The sequence below is a fragment of the Prinia subflava genome, chromosome Z, assembly GCF_021018805.1.
Source record: "Prinia subflava isolate CZ2003 ecotype Zambia chromosome Z, Cam_Psub_1.2, whole genome shotgun sequence".
In the NCBI taxonomy this organism is placed as follows: domain Eukaryota; kingdom Metazoa; phylum Chordata; class Aves; order Passeriformes; family Cisticolidae; genus Prinia; species Prinia subflava.
In genome coordinates, this window is record NC_086283.1 from 78,047,907 (window position 1) to 78,069,269 (window position 21,363).

Consider the following 21,363-nt stretch of genomic DNA (forward strand, 5'->3'; position numbering starts at 1 on the left):
AGATAAAAAATCCTCCAATATGTACAGTTGAAAGGGCTGAGGGCTCAGAGACAAGAACTCAAATCAAATAAAGTGTGGTTCCTTCATAAAGATCAAAAGTTGTCTGAGCACATAGGATGCATATTCGAAACATAATAGAAGAACAAAAAAGACCTTTTTTTTCTTAGATTTCTCTCTGAACATCTGAGAAGTCCAGGCTCTCAGAATTATACTTGGGAGATGCCACAAAGCACTGTCTGTAGAACAAGTTCACGCAAAACAGAGGCAGTAGAGGAATATGTAAGTCTGACAGAAAAAATCCCAAAAAACAAAACACAGGAAAATGATAATTACTACTTCTCCAAAGAAGAGTGAGCTAAAGACAAGAGAGGTACTACTGTGGCTCCTGTATGGCACTGTGTGTCGCCAGACAACATGAGCACTAAACAGCTAGGGTAATGCAGTTCTTAAGTCCCATAGAGGGGAAAAAAAGACACAAAAGTACAAAGCAAAATTGACTCAAAAATACCAGTCAGATTCACATTCAAATCAGTCCCTCTTATCGTTATAATTGGGAAGGATTTCTTCCTGACTTAAAATGTTGTTTAAAAAAATACAGGACTATTAGAGCACCCTTTGAAGAGAGCCACACATTTATGAAGCGCTAATTACATTATTGATCATACAAACCAGATTCATTATGAACTCAACATGTGGCACAAAAGTTATTTCATAAGTGGCCTTATTCCAGCCATCAAGTAAACTGAGAAGTGAAAATCCTTGCAAAAAGAAGTAGTTACAAACATAATCCTCTAGTGTGCTATGTCTCAGCAGGTAAGATTAAAAAGACAAAACAGAACACCTCAAGACTGCAACAACAAAGGTTTTTATTAGAGTGAAGAATATATAATCACTGTACAGAAAACATTTAGAGTTAAAGCATGAAATACTGAACTGCTCACTGTGCATTCCCTTTGCTGAGCCTGTTAATGATCATTTAATTGGCTGCCTACAGCTGGGGTAACTTATCAGCACTTAAAAACACTTTTGTAAGCAGGCAAGAAATGATTGTCCTTTCTAAAAGATAACATTGCCCAAGGTGGAAATAAAGGGTCATATGAATTATATTTAAAACTTACTCAGGGAACAAAGTGGGTGGGGAGGGATGAGAGGGGATTGCCGTGGTTTTGTGAGGGGTTTTTCTGCACTAGGAAACTGTAATTTTCCTGCTTTAGCTTTTTACGTATTTCTATTTTAAATAAGGAAATATATTAACACATACAAGAATTCATCATTAAATCCAACCTCTTCCAGTTATCTTTGGCTTGAGAGGAAGTTGCTTACTTCAACTTTTGAGGCTCCCAAGGATGGTACAAACAGTGATCTTCCTTTAAAAAATGGTTTGTTTTAAACCTTTAATGAACAGAGACTCAAAAAGCTTTTCTACCTTCTGAGTTTTCAGTTCTTCACACTATTAAATCTACAGCTTTTGCCTTCCAAAGCTGTTTGGTGAAGTCCACAAGGGCTTGAGAAAGTCTCTGTTTTCAGCACTTGCTTGTTTCCACCATGAGCAGGCAAAATTTTATTTTCTCCAATACTGAAAGAAAAGAAAAAAACACAACAGCAGAGATAACTTGATCTAGTTTACTCTCAAAGAACAAATGCTATGCGTAAGTTGAACTCTGTGTTTAAAAACATGGTGAAATGCCTACAGGTAGATGATTTTCACAGCCTTTAAAGGGAAAATGCAACATGGAAGCCAAATTTATGCCCCTTGACAACTTATTTCATCCAATAAACACAGTCCTGCTGGTAGACATGCCCTGTCTTACTTTAGCATCCAGTACAAAAGAAAACAGAAGCCCTGTGCTGAGGTGTCTGCGCTCTGTGATGCAGAAGCACTGGGGTTACAGCCTGGAGATATTCTAAATCCATGCAACTTCTACAGCTGAAACTGAGTTTGCTCCTAAATGGTTATCAGCCAAGCATTAATAAACCCACAAAACTGTACAGTTACACTTTAGGTGAGACACCCCGCATCCCACAAGCTTTCACTTTTCTAATCACTGGGTACCATTTCAGCCCTGAATGCAACCAACTTTATTTGTAAATCTACAAGGGAAATAAAACATGAAATTAGACACTTCAAAGTGTAGATTTTTTCCTTCCTTTGAAAAAATAAATAATGAAAATTATTAAAATGAATAAAATGAAAATTACTCTCTAGGGAGAAATGGCTATCCAGTCTTCGTTAGTATCAACTAGAATTAGTATGCACCTTTTCCTCCTTTTGAGAACTATGGTGCAACACCATTAGCTTATTCTAAATGCTGAATTTATTTTCTTTTGAGACAACTTTTTTTGATAACAATTAAGGAGACAGTCAGTGCAGGAAAAGGTCTGTAAAATATCTGACAAAATAACAGATTAGAGATACATTAGAAACTAAAGGCTTCATAACACAGCTGTAAACTGAGCACAATTTAGAATATTGTTATAAAAGAACAATACTGAGCTGATTCCAAAACATCCAGAGTACTTTATCCAAGAGCTTTACTTACTGCAGAGTGACATACAGAATACTGAAACACCATGGTTACTATAGTAAACCAACCTTGTTAAAAAGCTCTTAAGTGCTGCAATAGACTGCACAGATTCCTCTAGGGCCTATTTTGGAGGCAGTAAAAGAATAAATACCTACTGATAAATAAAAAAATGTGTTGAACAGCATTTTAAATGAAATATTGTGTGGCATTAGGCCAAATCTGCTGTTTACACTTGTGTCATAACACCTGTGTAGCGCTGGAGTTTTTTCCAACAACTTATGAAGAACAAGGCCACTGGCAGTTCAATGCAGAATTATAGATTAACATTTCAAAAGCTTCAGCTGGCCATTGAGCGAGATGACCCCTTTATGGCAAATTCATGACTCATTAATTGTTCGTTTGTTTAATGATTTGCAGACTCCATGAAGACTACAGCAGCAAATTCTTAAGACTGCCTCAGACAAAAAGGAAAGATAATGATTTTGACTGATGAAGTAATAAATATCGCTAAGAACCATCCTGTTTCACTCAAATTATAAAGAGAATAGACATTAATTACACTTACTTTTCATTGGTTTTTTTTGAAGTTTTGGGTTTTTTAAAAATACATTAATAGAGCACAGATTCTTAAGAATTGTCAACTGCCGATTAATCTGTGTCTATTCTTTTTGCATCCTCCTCACACTTGCAATTCAGTATCTTTGCAAGAGAAAGTCTGCAAGCCTAATTTTTTTAGAGTCTGAATAAAGCCAGTAACTCGATCTCCAAAACTAGCATCACATGGAGTCATGAGATGCCTTGAGCACTTACAAATTAAGACGCTTGTTTTCATTCCAGGCACCAGATGCCCAAAGCAGAAAGGAAAGCTAAAAACACACTCTGCAGCAGTGCACAAAAATTGCACAGAGCCTCAGAAAAACATCTCTGTGCTGAAATTCAGCATGGGTCAGCTGGAGAAGTAAAAATCCCAGAATAAGGTAACTCTATCAGGCCCATATTAGTGGCTGTTACATCTGATTATTTGGTATCCAAAGTGTAATACACCGGTGGGCTTGCATATTAACTCCCAAAAATATGAAAGAAAGATGCAATCTGTGCCTGCTGGAATGTGTATCAGCTTTTTGCTTACACCACCATTCCTGGGAGCCAGAATCACAGAATGGTTTGGTTGGAAGGGACCTTAAAGGTCAACTAATCCCAACCGATCTGCTATAGGCAGGAACACCCTCCACTAGACCAAGTTGCTCAGAGCCCCATCCTACAGAAACCTGGAGTAACATTCTTCGGTGGTTTTAAATATTCTGAGCAAATCTGTCCTGTGATTTTAAAAGCAGAGTTAAGAACTAAAGAAAGATCAAGCAAAAACAAGCCTGAATGAAAAAAGAAAAGGTCACCTGAATCAAATCTGTAAACTCTGACTTACTAATACACTTTCACAAACGCAATAACAATTATCTGGGAGAGTGTGGCAGTCACCTAAGGCCAATGAAGTAAAAAGACATGTCTTTAAAAAAGTGACTGTCGGTATGTGATGAAAAGAAAGGTCTACACATATACTGGACAAACTTAAAACTTCAGTCTTGAAAATTTCTAATAGCTTTTTTAATTTTTTTTTTATTTGAAGCTGAAGGCAGATGCCAGGCATTTTTCACTTTGTCTCATGAAATTACCATCCTCCATCCGAAGTTCAAAGTAATCCATAGTGAATGACAACAAATTTTGCATCATTTCCATATAATTACACTTTCTTTTTTCACATCTCATAAAACATCACCTTTATTAAATATATACGTAGATAGAAATGACATTGTTTCTTCTAATCTTGCACTACAGTGCAATACTTCAAAATAAAAACTAAGTTTGAAGAAAAGAACAGATGCTTTTTAGCAGAATAGACAGCCATTGCAATAGTTCTCCTTAATTCATATCAGATTTTGACTAGCCTTTTGAAGAAAGTATCAACTGAAAACCAGGATAATGACTGACTTTTCAGAGCAGTTTAATTTTTCCTCTTAATTGCATTTCTTGTCATGGTCTAATACTTAAGGCAAACAGTGTAACATCTTAAATCCTCCATAAACACAAACCAAATGTCAGATAGTTTTAAGAAAAAAACCCAAAACATTGGAAATTCAAAGCAGAAATGCTTTTGTGAACATAGTTTTATTTAACATGGGAATCAAGTATTTTATTGTCTTACAGTGTATTGTAGTAAGACAGCACAGAGTAAGATGACTTCATTCTTCCTGCAGGGTATATTGTAATAACAAAAATAACAGAGGCAGTAATCTGTTGTCCACACAGATCATCAGCAAGAAGGCTGCTGTAAGGTCTTCTTGGAGCTTTCTCTTCTCCAGTCTGAGCAATCCCAGCTCTCTCAAGCTGTCTCCCTAGCAGAGGTGCTCCAGCCCTCTGATAACTTTTGTAGCTCTCTGGACTTGCTCCAACAGGTCCCTGTCCTTCACATGCTGGGACCCCAGCTCTGGATGCAGAGCTCCAGCTGGGTCTCACCAGAGCAGAGCAGAGCAGAGCAGAGCAGAGGGGCAGAATCCCCTCCTTCCCCTGCTGCCCACGGGGCTCTGGCTGCAGCCCAGGACACGTTTGGCTCTCTGGGCTGTGAGTGCCACGGCCGGGGCATGTCCAGCCTCTTACCCACCAGCACCTCTAAGCCTCTGTCAGCACAGCTGCTCTAGGTCTGTTCATTCCCCAGCCTGGATAGGCGTCAGAAGTTGCCTTGCCCCAGATGAACACCTTGCATGATTGCTAAGGTGTTCAAAAAATTTTGCAGGACTTCTACACGCTTGTTCTCCAGTTCTTACAACTAAAACACAGTTTCATCTTGTAGTAAAATGAACTAAAACATCACACATTGAAGTTATGCCTTAAACCTACCACTTACTACCTCTTGCCTTACTCAGCTATCACAGAGACCAGCAACTGAGAAGAAAATATCTCACCTGTGCAAATTTGTGTATCTGCTCCACAACAGCTGCAAAGAGGGCATGGACACTTTCATCAATTAGACTCTGCATATAATGCACAGCTTCTTCATCAGACAGGTCCAAACGAAACTTGTCCTGCACCTGGAATGGGAGAGGAAATGGCTAAAGTTCAATGGTTAAAAGCATGCATTATTTTATCAATATAAACAGAAGCAGAGTGATTTTGGCTGTTTAGTGGAGAATCTCTCTCTTCTAACCTACAGCAGATTGTTGGAAATGTACAGTGTTATTTAAAACACCTACTTCAAATACTTTAATAAAAAATAGTATTTAAATAAGGTAGAAACAGTTCCCTAATTCAAACTAGTGATTTCAAAGCTCAAGATGAAAAAGTCAAGGAAGTACTTGGAAAGACAAGTTTAAGGATGAAGTTTAAGGATGAAGGACAAGTTTAAAGACAAGTTTAAGTTCCAAGGATGGAAATGCTGTGAGAAAAAGAGATAACATTCAACATTCACTAGAGAATTAAAAGCCACTTGAGAAAAAACAGAGAACTTTGCATATTAAATACAAATTTAGAAGAGTCTGGATGATCCTAATAATTTTGGAAAGGATGTAACACTTCATTACTCTAACCTTGTCATTAGTTTCAGGTAACGTTTGTCTTTCAGAAATTGTGAGGAAGTTAAATAAAGAATACAGAATAGGAGGAAAATGTGAGCAAATCAACTCTGTCACAACTGAACTTTGTGTGGTATGTGTGAGTGTGAAGTTCATTACCTCTGATTGTATCCACTGTCCATGAACAGTTGCTTGGAGACACTGCTACCCCTTAAGTGTTTTTTTAGTACGAGCAACATTGTACCAATAACACATTCTGCTTCGTACTTGAAACTTGTACATGAGTAAAAGGCTAAATGCACAATAATTAGCAATACCTGTATTTTCCTATTTCCATCTTGGCAATGCCAGGAATTTAGGAATGGGCAGTAGATGCCTTTCTGTGACTTCCAACTAATTCCAAGAAAATCATTCAGAACTGATCAAGATGGCATATTTCCTTAACATGGTGGAGCCTAGCCCTAACTCCACCGAGCCTGGTTTTATCCTTTTCCCCCTTGAAATCTCTTCTGATGAACCTAGATCCTAGCACAGTCTAAGCAATACTATGGCCATCATTTAATGTACTAGTTACCTTGCAAAGTAGTGCTGGTAACAGTATGCAAATTGCCCAGAAAATTCACATTAGTTGTAGAAGATATATTGCTGCCATATAGTCACAAGCTTTATTCTCAAAAAGATAAATCTCAAACAATTCAAGCTCTTGTGGAGACCATCATATTCAAGTATTTCAGCCTCTTTTATAATGAACTAGATAAAATGGTATCAAACAATCTCTTTACCCTATCTTTTTGCTAACTCTGAATGTTTCACATCCTAGGTAAATTGTTTCAATGATTAATTGTCCTGTTTAACAACTGTGACTTATTTGCTATCTGAATTTGTCCAATTTCCATCTCAAACAATTGAGGCCATTAAAACTTTTTATATTAAAGAGCTGTCAATCAGAAATCTCTCTCATGTAGGCAAATATCAAACAATTTGTTTCTTAACCTTTTTGTGGCTGTGACTGTAAGAGTCAAGTCTTTTCTGAACTTCTTCCATGAATTCACTATTTTTTTGCCATTGACAAAAATGTGACCCAAGTTATTTCAACAGTTTTCATAATAACATTGAATTTGTGAGGTGATCCTACCTTCATGTCATATTTTGTATGCTTTCTATGCACCAAGGATATCACATACTCAACCACCATCTTAGTGACAGCAAAAATGCTCCAAGATTTCAGTTGAGTGTTAGCTGATTTCGGTTTAGTATAACTCTGTGTTCCCTTCAAAGGCAACATATTCCAAAATAGTGCCCTTCAGCACTGTAATAAAAAACCTAAGTTAGCCAGCACAGTATGGAAAGATTATAGAATTACAGAATTCTTTAGGTTGGAAAAGAGTTCTATAATCACTAAGTTCCTTCATACAAAATAACCATTATAACACTGTGGCTGATATGCTTGAAGGATGCACAAAGTGAGTTTTTCCTCAGCTTTCTCTCAAAAAGACGTTTGATCAGTATGAAAGAATGGATTAAGCCAAAAAAGTTCAAACTTTCAATGAAGCATGTTACCAGTAAGAGACTCAGCAGATTATTCGAATAAGTTCTTGTTATGAAGAACTTTCATCTTCATAACAAACAGAATGAGAAGGAAGTTTATTAACTCTCACTTCAGAAGTTTTAGACAGTGAATGACGCACACAGCAGAATCCAACGGAAATTAATGGACTATTCACATGCTTGCAATTATGCCAAAGCCTAAATACATCCCCGAATTACAGCAGAGATTTCTTTCAGATCTAATTTAGTGCTCACAGAAAAGGTGATGTTAATGAGAATTCAGCAAAATCACTAACTCCAGTTTCAAAAAAAAAAAAAAGGAAAAAAACCCCATTGCACTCTTTTACACAACTTTAGTAATCAAACACTTTGCTAGTCTTCTAATTTGTTCACAGAAGACCGCCTCAGAATTTTTGAAGTTAGTTATATTAAGACGCAACTTCATTCTATGGAATTAATGACTAATTAAACAAACTTCCCACAAAACACACTGGGCACACTGATAGCTGTGCACAGAAATTCACCCATGGTTAGATCTTGTAATCAGTTCACAATTAACAGAAGGATGAAATTATGCCCAGTATTAGATCTTTGCATGAAAGTTTTTCAGCCCTGCATTAAAACTGATTGCTAAAACTCAGATGAGAAGAAACAAGACAAAATTACAAATTACCTCTTGAGCTGCAACAGCAGCAACAAGATTAATGCATACTGACTTATAGCTCCCGTAGGAAAGACACAGTGTAGCCGAGCTCTGGTAAGACTGGGGACTAGAGTAACGTGAGACCAACCAGTATGGTTTCCAGCACGAACTCCGCTTTATTCCGCGAGATGGCCGGTTAAGTACAGAACGAATAGTTTACAGTTAGCAGGTGCACTGTGATAGGCGGTGAACATACAAAAGTATGTAAGCAATCTAGGGTTAAGGTAGCTACGGAGATTTAGTGCCATTACCTCTATGCTGCGAGCGTCCATACCTTAACACATACCTAGTAGGAGATAAGTTTATCTGCTACTACGTATGCTGAACGTTTTGCAGCCTACTAGACCCAGGCCTGAGGCCTAGTTTGGCCTAGTTTGGAATAGCTCAAATGGTATCTGTGAGCATATCATGCCCACGATACCTGAGAAACTCGGCCACAGTTCCCCCTTTTTCTTTTTGGGCTATCCAAACTGACGTTAAGGCACGGTCGGCTAATTTGCGCATGCATTGTATCAAGCAAGGCACTATTGTCAAAACTACTATGACAGCAATAAAGATCATTATACCAAAACGAATTAAATCCACAATCCACCCGGTGAGATTCCAAGATTTCAGCCAATTGTCAAACGGAGTGTTTTCAACTACAAGGTGTTTCATGTTGTCCCTCAACTGCGCTAACTGCTGATGTATCGACCGTGAGTGGTCTGATAAATTCATGCAGCACATGCCTTCAAACTCTTCGCATCCATGCCCCTGAGCCAAAAGAAGGAAGTCAATCGCGGCTCGGTTCTGGAGCACTGAATGATGAATGCCACTAACATCTTCAGCAAGCTCACTCAACAACTTCGTCGTTATGTTAATCTGTTTCCCTGTCCAGCAGGCTAAATGTTTCAGTTGTGTGAGGGCTTGTGCTGAAGCAACTCCTGGGGCAAAAACGGATGCTGAGATCACGGCTGCAGGCTGCCATAACTTAACTTGATCTCTGCAGTTGGGACCTAGTTGAAACATACTGCGCTTGACTCATTGAGCCTTTCTTGGCAAGCCTAGAACCTGGTGAATACTAGGTGCGAACAGAGTTAGTTTACCAAAATAACACGGTCCTCCGACACTGTTTGGAGGTACTGTGGACCATGCTCTATCTCCACAAACTAAAAAGATTCCTGGTGGCAATCTCTTAGTAGCTGTTGTCAATTGCGTGACAGATCTGACCCAATACTCAATGTAATTGTAATACAATGGTGAATGAGGGGATAGCCACGTAGCGTGGCCTTTCAATTGCTGCTCATCTATGATTAATAGACTTGAATTTACTGCAAAGCGCCCAAAGACAAGACAATAGTTTCCTGGCACAGAACCTAAAAGATCAAGCTCCTGAGGCTCTGGACCAGCAGTTCTAAGGTTTCGCGCTATGGCAGCAGCTTGTGGTCTTAAAGCACCTTTTGGGTCAATGCTGACAGGGGTTAAAGACTTGAACTCTGCCATGGAGGTCAGTGGAACTCCAATCAAGCAGGTTCTAAAAGGATTGGATGGCGTCGCTAGAGATAAACAAAAGGAATCCTGTTTAGTTTGTTTGGCCCAAGTAACCCACATGTTCTCCCTTGTGTCAATGTTAAACATCCCTGCTCTTGTTTTTACTACCACACTGATCAAAACCAACACCCTCATGCTTAACATTTCACCCATTGTGAAAAGCACACAGTGTAGCACGCAGGCTATTAACCTTAACCAATAACTTATTGTGTCTCTAAGTGTCAAGCTAGTGCAATGATAGATTATTATTAAAACAGTCAATTTTCAGCACTCTCCGCGTCTTCTTGAGGTGCTTCAGATAAGTCGTCGCTGTCTCTGTGAGTGTCTCTAGGAGTGTCACCGCCGGTTGGTATCTTTTCTTGTGGACATGCACGGGTAAAGCGACTCGGCACCCAGACAGGTCCTGCTTCTCCTGCAGAAACACACATATAACCGCGACCATTAAACAAGACTGGACTGGGTCCCTGCCATTCACCCGTTCGCATGTCCCTATGATATACGTAAAGTCCTGGAATTGCTTGTGGTCTCCCTTCTTTCACAGCCTGGTGGTGGATGACAACTGCAGGCTCTTCTCGCCCTTCTGCTAGGCATAAGTAATTTAAAGTGAACAGTACTTTAGATAAACGATTGGTCACATCTAGGTCATTGCTTTGCTTCTGTTTTGTGAGATACTCTTTCAGCGTCCGATGAGCCCGTTCCACAATGGCTTGGCCAGTAGGAGAGTGAGGAATCCCGGTAGTATGTTTGACCCCCCACTTTTGCAGAAACCTAGCAACTCATTGTCCCGCATAAGCTGGACCATTGTCAGTTTTGATTTCTGCAGGCACTCCCATCACTGAAAAGCAAACAGTCAAATGTCTCTCAACGTGCAGAGCTCTTTCCCCAGTTTGTGCTGTGGCCCAAATGAATTTGGAGTAGGTGTCAATAGTGACATGAACATATTTCAACCTTCCAAACTCTGGGATGTGTGTTACATCCACTTGCCACAGTTCCAGGGCTTTCATTCCTCGAGGATTCGTGCCTAGGCCAAGACCTGGCCCGTGATGACTGCATTGAGGGCAGGCACGCACAATCCCCTGTGCATCGTTCATAGATATTTGAAATTGACGACGCAAAGCTCTAGCATTCTGATGGAAATTCTCGTGGCTGTTGCGAGCTCTTACAAATTTGCTTTCAGGAGGGACATGGGCAACGCAACTGACTGCAGCATCTGCCCGTGCATTGCCTTCTCCCAAACCATTGCTGCACTGATGACTACGAATGTGCATCACGCAGAAGGCATGCTGACGCTGTCTGAGTATACTCCTCAGTCGTAGAAATAGTTCTCCGAGGCGCTGATTCTGAGTGGTCTTAATGAGTGCATCTTCGATTCTCTGTACCACTCCAACCACATACAAAGAATCTGACACCACATTAAGAGGTTCCTTATTCCAGGTTTGCGAAGCCCAACACACTGCTCCCAGTTGCAGGGTCTGCAAGCTGTCTCCGGCTTCACTGTGGATTAAATGCTGCTTCCATTCTCCTTGCTGTTTCCACACACACACAGCTCTTTGTGTCTTTCGGCCAGCATCTGTATAAACTGTTCTGCCTTCCACAGGTGTCATGGAACACAGAGGCTTCTCCAGCCACTGATGGCGTACAATCAGAGTCCACATCGGACCCTTTGGCTGTCGGTTGTGAACCACACCTGTAAAACCTAACAATGCTTCTTGCAGCTCCACAGAATGTCTCAGCTTCCAGTCCAGATCTTCATTTCTGATCGGAACGCTGATATCTGCCGGTTCTTCCCCATCGATCTCTAAAATCCTATCTCTCCCTTTCCTGATGAGCATGGCAAGGGCTTCTGTTCTTGTCAAAACACGACTCTTCGGCTGCACCGGCAAGAACACCCATTCAATCACACCAGCTGTCGACTGTAACCTAGACTGGTGTTCCCCCTTTTTCTTTTGCCATTGAAAGATAATGGCAAACGGACAGGCATCTGTGTTGGAGAGGAACAGTGACAGTGGGAGGTGTTCTATACGGCAAATGCTCCAACCACGTTGTAGCTTTTCTGACACCTTTATTAAGGCTCGTTGTTGTTCAGGGGTGCATTGTCGAGGGCTACTGGCATCATTACCGTGTAGCCATGGCAGAAGCGGTTGCAAGTCATCATTGGTGATTCCTACAATGGTGCGAACCCATTGCAGGTCTCCAAAAAGTCTCTGAGCATCATATAATGTAGAAATGTTGGTATGTAAAGTAATTTTCTGTGGCCGGATCTGTGCGCTTGTGATCAACCATCCTAAGTATTTCCACGGAGCTGATCGTTGTATTTTTTCCGGGGCCACAGTCAGACCACGGTGTTTTAATTGTGTGATCAGCCAGGTTAATTCCTCTGTGAGCAGAGGCTCTTTAGTAGCAATGAGGATATCATCAACATAATGATAAATTATTGCATTGGAAAAACGCTGACGAATTGGCTGCAAAGCCCAATTGACGAAAATCTGGCACATGGTAGGTGAGGTACGACTTCCCTGAGGAAGAGTCACCCATTCATACCGTTGTGCTGGAGCTGCTCTGTTAATAGATGGTACAGTGAAGGCAAAGCGCTGAGTATCTTGAGGATGGAGTGGGATCGTGAAAAAACAGTCCTTCAAATCGACGATCACAATGTCCCACCCTTGAGGAATCATGGTCGGTGCTGGCAAGCCTGGTTGCAGAGCACCCATTGCTTGCATCTGCTCGTTGACCTTGCGAAGGTCATGCAATAGTCTCCATTTCCCTGATTTTTTAGGAATGACAAAAATCGGTGTGTTCCATGGACTCACTGAGGGTCGAATGTGACCTGCTTCTAGTTGTTCCTGCACCAATTGCTTGGTAATTCGCAGCCTCTTCTCTGTCATTGGCCACTGCTCAACCCACACAGGGGTATCAGTTAACCAGGTGATTTTTAAAATGGGTGGCTGCTCTGCAGTGGCCACTAAGGAAAATGCCGGTCAGTAGTCAAAACCATCCCTATTTGGGAAAGCACGTCTCTTCCTAGCAGCCCCAGAATCTCTTCATGCATTGGCACAACATATAGATGAGCCACAACCACTTGTCCATCTTCAAAGATGGTCCGAATAGGATCTGCACTTATTGAGGGAACAGTCAGGCCTCCTACGCCCACAACGCGGGTATAGGGGGATTTCAAAGGCCAATGAGAAGGCCAATGTAATTTATTAATTAAAGATATGTCTGCGCCGGTGTCTGGAAGTGGTTCCATGCCAGTAATTTCATCGCCTCGTTGCAGTTTCACTGCAATCCGTGGCCGCTCGTGTAAATCCACTGTAAGGAAAACATTGTGTCCCATAGATCCAAAGCTCCTAGCTCCACCTTCGGTTTCCGCAGGCTGCTTTTGGGACTGACGACGTGGCAGGATGTTCTCAAAGGGGATGATCTGAGCAATCCGCTCCCCTTTGGGATTGTCACAGGAGGCTGCAGGGCATAAACCATTACTTTTAACTGTCCAGTGTAATCTGCATTGATGACTCCTGGCACCACCATAATACCCTGTTTGCTCGTGGAGGCTCCTCCTAATATCAAACCTCCAGCTGAAGAAATTGTATTATAGATGGGTTCAGAGACATCAGTGGGGATTAAGGTTACTTCCTTATCTTGCAAAGTGACTTCTTCTGCTGCTGTTATGTCTATACCAACACTTCTCCACACAGCAGGTCTGTTTTGGTTCAAGGAGTCGTTTTTGGAGTCTGGTGGGCTGAGGCATTGACTTGTGTCTTGGCGCGGTGCCTCGACGCGCTGGCCGTGAAGTTTCCCTGTTTTCTGCAGACCTCTGTAGCATGAGTGTCCACATTGCATCTGTGACACCAAACAGGCTTCCGGCAGGTTCGCTTAAAATGACCCAGTTCCCCGCATCGGTTGCAAGGGAAGTTCGTTGGCGGTTTTTTGCCGTTAGTACAACGATTAAAGGGCTTCCCTGTCAATGCAGCTGCGATAACGTGCCCCTGTTGCTGCACTGCATTCTGCATTGCTGCTGTGAAAGCTGCTGTCTGGTTAGTCTGCTCTGCTCTCGCTGCTCTAACCAGCATTTCGTCCACACCACAGCCTTGGGGAAGGGAGGCTAATATAGTTTTCGTGCGCGCATTTGCATTCTCAAACGCAAGGGAGCGGAACATATGGTCTCGCACCTCATCAGGCAAATCTGGAGCATCTCTCAAAGCTGTGGAAAGACGATCAATGAACTGTGCCAACGATTCCGTGGCTCCTTGCTTGATGTTAGCATAGGATGGAGGCTTCTTTTTGTCTGGCACCAACAGCAAAGCTCTGTAGGCCAGTGACTGGGACAGCTGATGAATTTCAATAGGAAAAGTCAGCTGTACATTCGTCGTAGCATAAGCTCCTTGGCCCGTGAGCATATCTGTCTGAATCCCGTAAAATGGATCTCCCACTGTTTGATGCCTATTAGATTCCTCAGTTGCCAGCCGTCTCCACTCTCTTTCGAAGATGAGAAATTGGGATGGCGTGAGCAGAAGTGCTGCAATATTAGAACTGTCAGCAGGGCACAAGAGGTCAGCAGTGAAGATGTATTGGATAATACTTTTAGAAGCTTCCGCACGAATTCCATACTGGCTAACTGTCTGCTTTGCAGATTGCAGTACTTTCCATTCATGCGGTTGCCATTTGGCAACGTTCTGCTCAATCACCACAGGGCAAGCTATAACATTGGCCGCTTCAAAGTCCTTATCTAGGATGGCATTCTTTTTTACGTCTGCCCAGCGGTTAAGAAGTGGATCAGGCTGGTTGACAGGCAGCGCCATCTGCTGGGCATTGGATGGCAGTGTCTGCTTGCTATGTATAGTTGACAAAGGTTGCACGTTACATGTTTTCTGTGGGAATGCTTGAGACAGCTCCATCGTCCTTTGTTCCAGTTGATTTTGCCGGTTGGAGAGCTTAGCAAGCTCGGCTATAATTTGCTGCAGCTCCGTCGATCTCTGCGGCTTTTCCGCCGATTGTGCCGCACAACGGCCGTCCGGTTCCAAAACTTCATCATCCGAATCAGATTCTGGCAGAGGACATCGGGACGCCTGTGGGTGGGTGGCGGGTCCCGCCGATGCAGGCTGCGAGACCACAGGGGTCTCGGACTGAATTGAACTCGCGTTGTCTGATCCGGCCATGGGCGCCGCCATGTTCTCTGTTTTTGTTTTGGTCAGGTGGGCAGCTGATGTCAGCTCCGGTTCCGGCGGGGGGGGTTTGGCTCCGCTCCGTCGGTGGCACCGCCTCTAAGTTCGCCTCCTTGCTGCGTCACCTGTGCCCGCCCTGCGCCGCTGCCGGCTCCGCCTATCTCCTCCTCTTTCTCCACGCCCCTGGGGTCTGGCGGCTGGCTCGTCCCCTCCTCCACGCCACTCTCTCCGAACCGCGGCAAGGGCATTTCCGGCTTTTCGCCCGGTCTCTCAACCGCATGGCTGGCCACATCTACCACGTCACGGAGGGAGGAACAGAGAGGGGCCGCGTTCCCTTTCACCGGCTGCGTGGAATTGATCCCGAAACATCTCGCTACCCTGGATACTTTTCTTTGCTCCTTCGCTTGGGGGGGGGCAGCTCCCGGATCAGGAGAGCAAAGAGTCGTTCTTTCCAAAGCGGAAATCGCGGCTTGGGCAGCTCTGCGCTCCGCGGCAAAGGTTTGCAACGTGGTTATAATTTTTTTCCACGTTACGCCTAACTCCGAGCAGAGTTTCGCGTCTTTCCCTTGTGAGACCACCGAATCCCACAGTAAGTCTCCGATTTCTCTCCACTCTTCCTCGCTAAACAAAAGTGAGGGCTGATATAATTTCCCTTTCTTTTTAGCCCATTGGGCCAGCTGAGTAATATCAGAGTCTCTAAGTTTTTCGCCCCGTTTCGAGACAATGGACGCTAAAAGCTGCGTAGCAGCCATGAAGTCACGTTCCATTGATAAATCCATCCGCGTGGCTGCTCTTACCTTCTCTCCGCCGACAGCAGGTGGCACTGTCGCCTTCTGATCAATCCAATCAGCCGACGCTCCCCGGCCTGCCCCGCGAATTCAGAACAGTAGTCCGCAAGCGGCACACACACGTTCTAAATCAAATCAAGCAGGGTCTTTTCCGCGTTTAAGCCTTAAAATCCAGCATTGAAGCCTTATATCTCACAGCATTGAAGCCTTATATCTCACAGCATTGAAGCCTTATATTTCACTATTCATCCAGTGCTCAGTCTCTAATATTCGGGTGCCAGGTGTAGCCGAGCTCTGGTAAGACCGGGGACTAGAGTAACGTGAGACCAACCAGTATGGTTTCCAGCACGAACTCCGCTTTATTCCGCGAGATGGCCGGTTAAGTACAGAACGAATAGTTTACAGTTAGCAGGTGCACTGTGATAGGCGGTGAACATACAAAAGTATGTAAGCAATCTAGGGTTAAGGTAGCTACGGAGATTTAGTGCCATTACCTCTATGCTGCGAGCGTCCATACCTTAACACATACCTAGTAGGAGATAAGTTTATCTGCTACTACGTATGCTGAACGTTTTGCGGCCTACTAGACCCAGGCCTGAGGCCTAGTTTGGCCTAGTTTGGAATAGCTCAAATGGTATCTGTGAGCATATCATGCCCACGATACCTGAGAAACTCGGCCACAACACAGTAATTCTTATTTGAAATATCTTGAGTTCCAATGTGGGATGAGTTCTAAAAGCTGATAGTTTCTCACAGATGAAGTCAACAGGAAGAGATTTTTGCATGGTGTTAAAAATAGAGGTGAATTTGAGGGTGAAATCCTGATGAAATATACAATTACCTCATTCTACACACTTATGAATGATGACTACCATGAAGGCGTCAAAGGCATCCCATCTGAACACTTAGTTAGAGCTCCCTCTTTGATACTGAAATCAAGTACATTGTTATAATTCAGGATTTGTAAAACAGAGAAAAAATAAACTTGATGATCTAGTTGAACTTTTGCTTTGTTTCCAGAAAAGGAAACATTAAACCCTGTTCAATATACAAATACTCTTCTGAAACATTAAATCTCAACAGCAGAACTTGAATGTTCCAAGGATGAAGAGGCTGAATAAGTAAGAATAGTCTGTCAAGATACCGACATTCAACTGGAAACTAAATTGGAGTCATCCACTTCCTATCTCCCTGAACAGAGGATAGTTTAGTATCAAAGTGTACAAAAGGATTGAATAGTTGTATGGAAGTGTTTGACTAGAAATTTTGCTATACTTCAGTTAAAATTAAAGCACTTTGTAAGGAAGTTCTCTCAGTTAACCTGATACTGCTTGTTTTTCAAAAGACAAAAATTGAAAGGGGAAAAGGACATCAAGGACAGTTCAGAAGAAAATACATAAGTATTTAAGTGTAATTTACTTGTGGCGTAACTGTTGATGATGAAAAAAGGTGATCATTACTTGCAGCACAATCACAGAAGATGGAAACGAAGAAAGGTAACTAGTCAAAAAAGGGGAAAAAATATTTTACAGGAACAAAAAGGAACACCAAGATCTTCCCAAAAATCTAACTCAGAGGGGGAAAGCACAACATCTACCAGAATAACAGGCAATGTTAACTGATGGTAAACTCAGACTCCATTCTTTCCTTCGAAGTGTCTTCAAGGAGAACTAAAATGAGTATTATTTGGAAATGCCATCAAAGATATCCTATGAAGCTGATTTCACAGAAAACTCAAAAAACTCACAGTATGCTCCACAGAACTTTGTACAGTACAAAAAAAGGGATGACAAAAAGAGGAGATGAAATATTCAAGAAAACACTAATCTTATTAAGAATGGTAATTAAAGATCTGAGAAAACGGGCAGGCCAGTGTCTTCATTCAGTTAAGTGAATCTCCAAGTTCAACCTTTTGTCTTTGGCTATTTTGTATTTTGGAAGTGTGACAGGCTTAGGATTGAGAAATCATATGAAAACATAGTTGGGAGTAGTACTACTGTGGGTGAGTGCACTTCCCTGCAGAGTTCTAAGATTTTCACTTGGGCCTTTTGTTCCCAAAGCACAAGACTGCCCTCTACTTTCCACCAAAGAACAGATTTGTATGGACTTCTTTTGTCCTCAAATCAGACCTACTGTACAATGTGGACCACAGTTACTGTATTAAACTCAGGAATTTTTCACTAGCAAGCATCTTTTCACTTGTAAAACATTACCTGAAATGGATTAGGTACTTAATAATCAAGGTTATCACAAACTTTGGAAATTATGTGGAAACTTTTATAGTCTTCAGGGCAGCCCCCAAATCCGTATTTCAAGGATACTCGTAGCTCTGTTTTTCAGAAGTACTGATTGTAGTAATGCATTTTAAGGTGACATATATGATGTATATATGAAAGTTAATCCTGTTAATTTTCAGACAAATTGCAAGTCAGACATTCTGAACACTGGTGAGTGCTTTAGTATTTATTCTTCCAGCAACATTAAACAACACTGCTTATGTTTTATACAATTTTATCACACTAGTACAGGATTGCTCATTGAAACTTCGGCTGCTTTAAAGAGAAACTTTAGTGTCTTTTTCCAGTGGGTCACAACATACACTGGATGCAAGCTCTACTGAAACAAGACAAAGATCAATTAACAGCAAAAAAAGGAAAGAAACAATATTTATTCATTATTATTTTTACTGTTTTGCCTTGTAATTAATACAGTAGTCAGCATCAATATTCATGTGGCAGAAATCTGCATGAAGTGTTTGGCCTAAACCTTGTCACACTTCATCTTTTTCACTAAATACTTCCCTGCTATCCCTGTTGCTTGCAGTCCAAACAACTCACACCACAAACTATTCAGATGCTTTATTTGCATGAACAACTTCATCTGAGATACTCTGACAATAGTCTTTGTTTCCAAGGGCTCAATTTGAACAAAATGTGGTTTCTAAACAAGCTCATGTAGGCATTTCTGTTTTGTAATTTTTTTTAATAAAAGACAACAAAGATGTTACTGAACATCTCTAAATTGAACTCCTGTGAGAATTGGGGTTTCAGCCACTATGGTACTTAAAGATGACACTGTTCCAGCTTAGAATTTCATCATACTGGCCAAAAACTTACAATCAGCTACAGACTGTGATACAAACCAACAGGAGCACAAGAGTGTTTTCACACCTGGTTCATGTTTTGGTGTTTACTCCAACTTCTGTATTTTTTCAGTATTTTGAAATGAATTAATATGCATGAAAAATCAACAGCCTAGAAACAAAAAAGCTGGGTGTGCAGCTGCAGTGTCATTACCCAAATGGACAGAGAGATGAACATCTGTCAAAGCAAAATAAGCTCCGTGGCAATGTGACACTTTTACAAAGCTGGTGCAGCAAGAAAATACTACTGAAACAAACAGATTCTAATCCAGCAAAAGTGACTTTACTTCTGCTGTAGATTTCCTACTGGCATTAATAAATCTCAGGAAGATTTCCTAGCATCACCTTCTAAGAAATACTGCTCTTTCTTGTCAGGTAAAAAAGGACAGATGCCTAAAAAGTCTTATCAAGCTCCAACTTAGAAAGTCCTTTCCATTTCACTAACTTGGGAACTCAATTCTCAATCATCCCTTGGCTGGAGAGCACAGCAGAGTGGGAAAGAAGTGTGAGTTTCACTACGAGCCAGATTAAAAAAAAAACTGGACAAATTAGCTCAGATTTAGAAACAAGGAAGCTCAGAAGCTCTCTGTACCACCAGCCATATCTCTGCTTCAGCTTTTATACTTACAGAATGAAAATAATTTTACTTTGACATATTTAATGTTTTAAAAAAACCCAAAACATGTCTTCTCTCTCTTTTTGCTAGTTTCCAAAAAGTTACAGCCGTCAGCATTCACACAGCCTTGGAAACACTGAGAATGCTCTCAGTATTACAGCCCACAGTCAGATGACTTTCCTCTCTTCTGGACAGTTTGATTTTATCCTTTTTTGTGTCTATCCAAAGGTGGTACCAAAATGAATGGGGCTACTTTCACAAGTAGCAGTTAAGCTCCTGCTTATGGGAGCCGGGTATCTGTGCTCACAATAACCTTGCCTATAACACAGCATCTTTGCAGCACCTTCTTTAATCAATGGACATCTGAAACACAGCTCAGTCAATTAAGACACTGTCCTTTAATGCCTGCTGAATCCTTTGTTTGCCAATGAATCACCGGTCCCTGATGATTTCTCATTTAAAGGTCAAATCTGCTATGAAGGACAGATAGAAACCATCTAGCTTTCCTGCAGAAAAATAAAAAGCTTTTTTTGTTAGGAGGTGACAATGCTGAATCCATTAGCTTCATCTGAAGAGTGATGGTGCACCTCTTCCTTACGCAAAACTGGCTACATAATTGACTCCAGATTTTAGTCATTACTACTTAGAATTTATAACATTGGCTAATTTTACAAAGCCCAACAATTAGCAATTAACATTGCAGCTGTGCTGGAAATGGAAAAGCAAGGAGCAATGGCAGAAAAAAAGGGAGTGTAATGGTATCTTCATTGTATTATCAATTATGCATTGACAAGTCAGTAAAATGATTTCAGCCCAGTTTTTTTTCCTGAAATCTTAGAAATGGAAAAGCATATATGAAGAGTGGAAAATTTAAAGGCAATTATTTCAGAGGCCAAAGAAAAGGAAACACAAACTGAGGAGAATCCTCTGCTACTTCTCAATTTAATTCCATTTTGTCACATTTTTGAGACAGGTTTTCAGAAAAGCATAAATCAGAGATCGTGTCATGAACCATGTGATGAAACACAATATACTGACAGCTTTCTTTATAAACAGTATGAAGAGGACAAAAGGACATGAAAGGATCAAAAAGACAACTAATTTTAAGCTTTGCAGTTCATTTTTCTTGGTCAAAAACTGAAAAGCTTTTTATTATAAAAGTAAACACCAAGAACCTGAAAAGGGTTTTTCCAGGTTTGAGGATGGAGACAATTTTCTGCAATTGGTAATCCCTGTTTTCCGGGTTTTCCTATGGAGAATATAGTGACCAAAAATGGAGTGAGGTGAGTCAGTACAACAAGGATTTCTTGCAACAGGAAAAGTACTAGCCTACTTTTCCATAAATACTGGGTAAACTCACTGAGTGATATCGTGTATACCCACTGCAAGCAGACAGCTGAAAATCAGTTTTCCATATACTCTTCAAGAATAATTGTGAGACTTCAAACAGAGCTTTGTTTATTTTCAGGTCCATCCTTACTTATTTGCAGTCCAATTTTAGCTGTGGGAATGCACGGTTGAAGTCGGCACTGACTTAATTTCTGAAAACAAATGTTACGCAAAGCAAGTAAGCAGGTACTGCCAAATTCTGATGTGCCTCAAATCTGTATTTTTAGTGAAGCCACAGGGAATTTCTGTTTCTCTTCGTGCTAGCAGGAAAAAATGATCCCCATTGCCATCTCTCTCTGATAAATAAAATAGTTTGTGTAGTTTGCTCTCTTTTGAATGAGAAGATTGTGAAAGTTCCTTCAGGGAGGACAGGAACAGAGCATCCAGACGTGCTTAG

At 41.3% G+C, this 21,363-nt stretch overlaps 1 protein-coding gene across 4 annotated transcripts in view; it reads right to left on the bottom strand.

Moving 5' to 3' along the window:
• Positions 1–846: 846 nt before the first annotated feature.
• The window catches only part of PIK3C3 (phosphatidylinositol 3-kinase catalytic subunit type 3), a 77,710-nt gene continuing 57,193 nt past the window's right edge, over positions 847–21,363 (bottom strand). For 2 of the 4 annotated variants that reach the window (XM_063422479.1, XM_063422481.1), the window contains 2 exons: positions 5,483–5,608; positions 847–1,576 (listed from right to left, as the gene is read on the bottom strand). In XM_063422479.1, coding sequence (XP_063278549.1) covers positions 1,562–1,576; positions 5,483–5,608 — 141 coding nt within the window. In that variant the 3' untranslated portion in view covers positions 847–1,561. Of the gene's footprint in view, positions 1,577–5,482; positions 5,609–8,406; positions 10,282–21,363 lie in introns of those variants that run through there. The other 2 variants (XM_063422478.1, XM_063422480.1) reach the window with 2 other exon arrangements.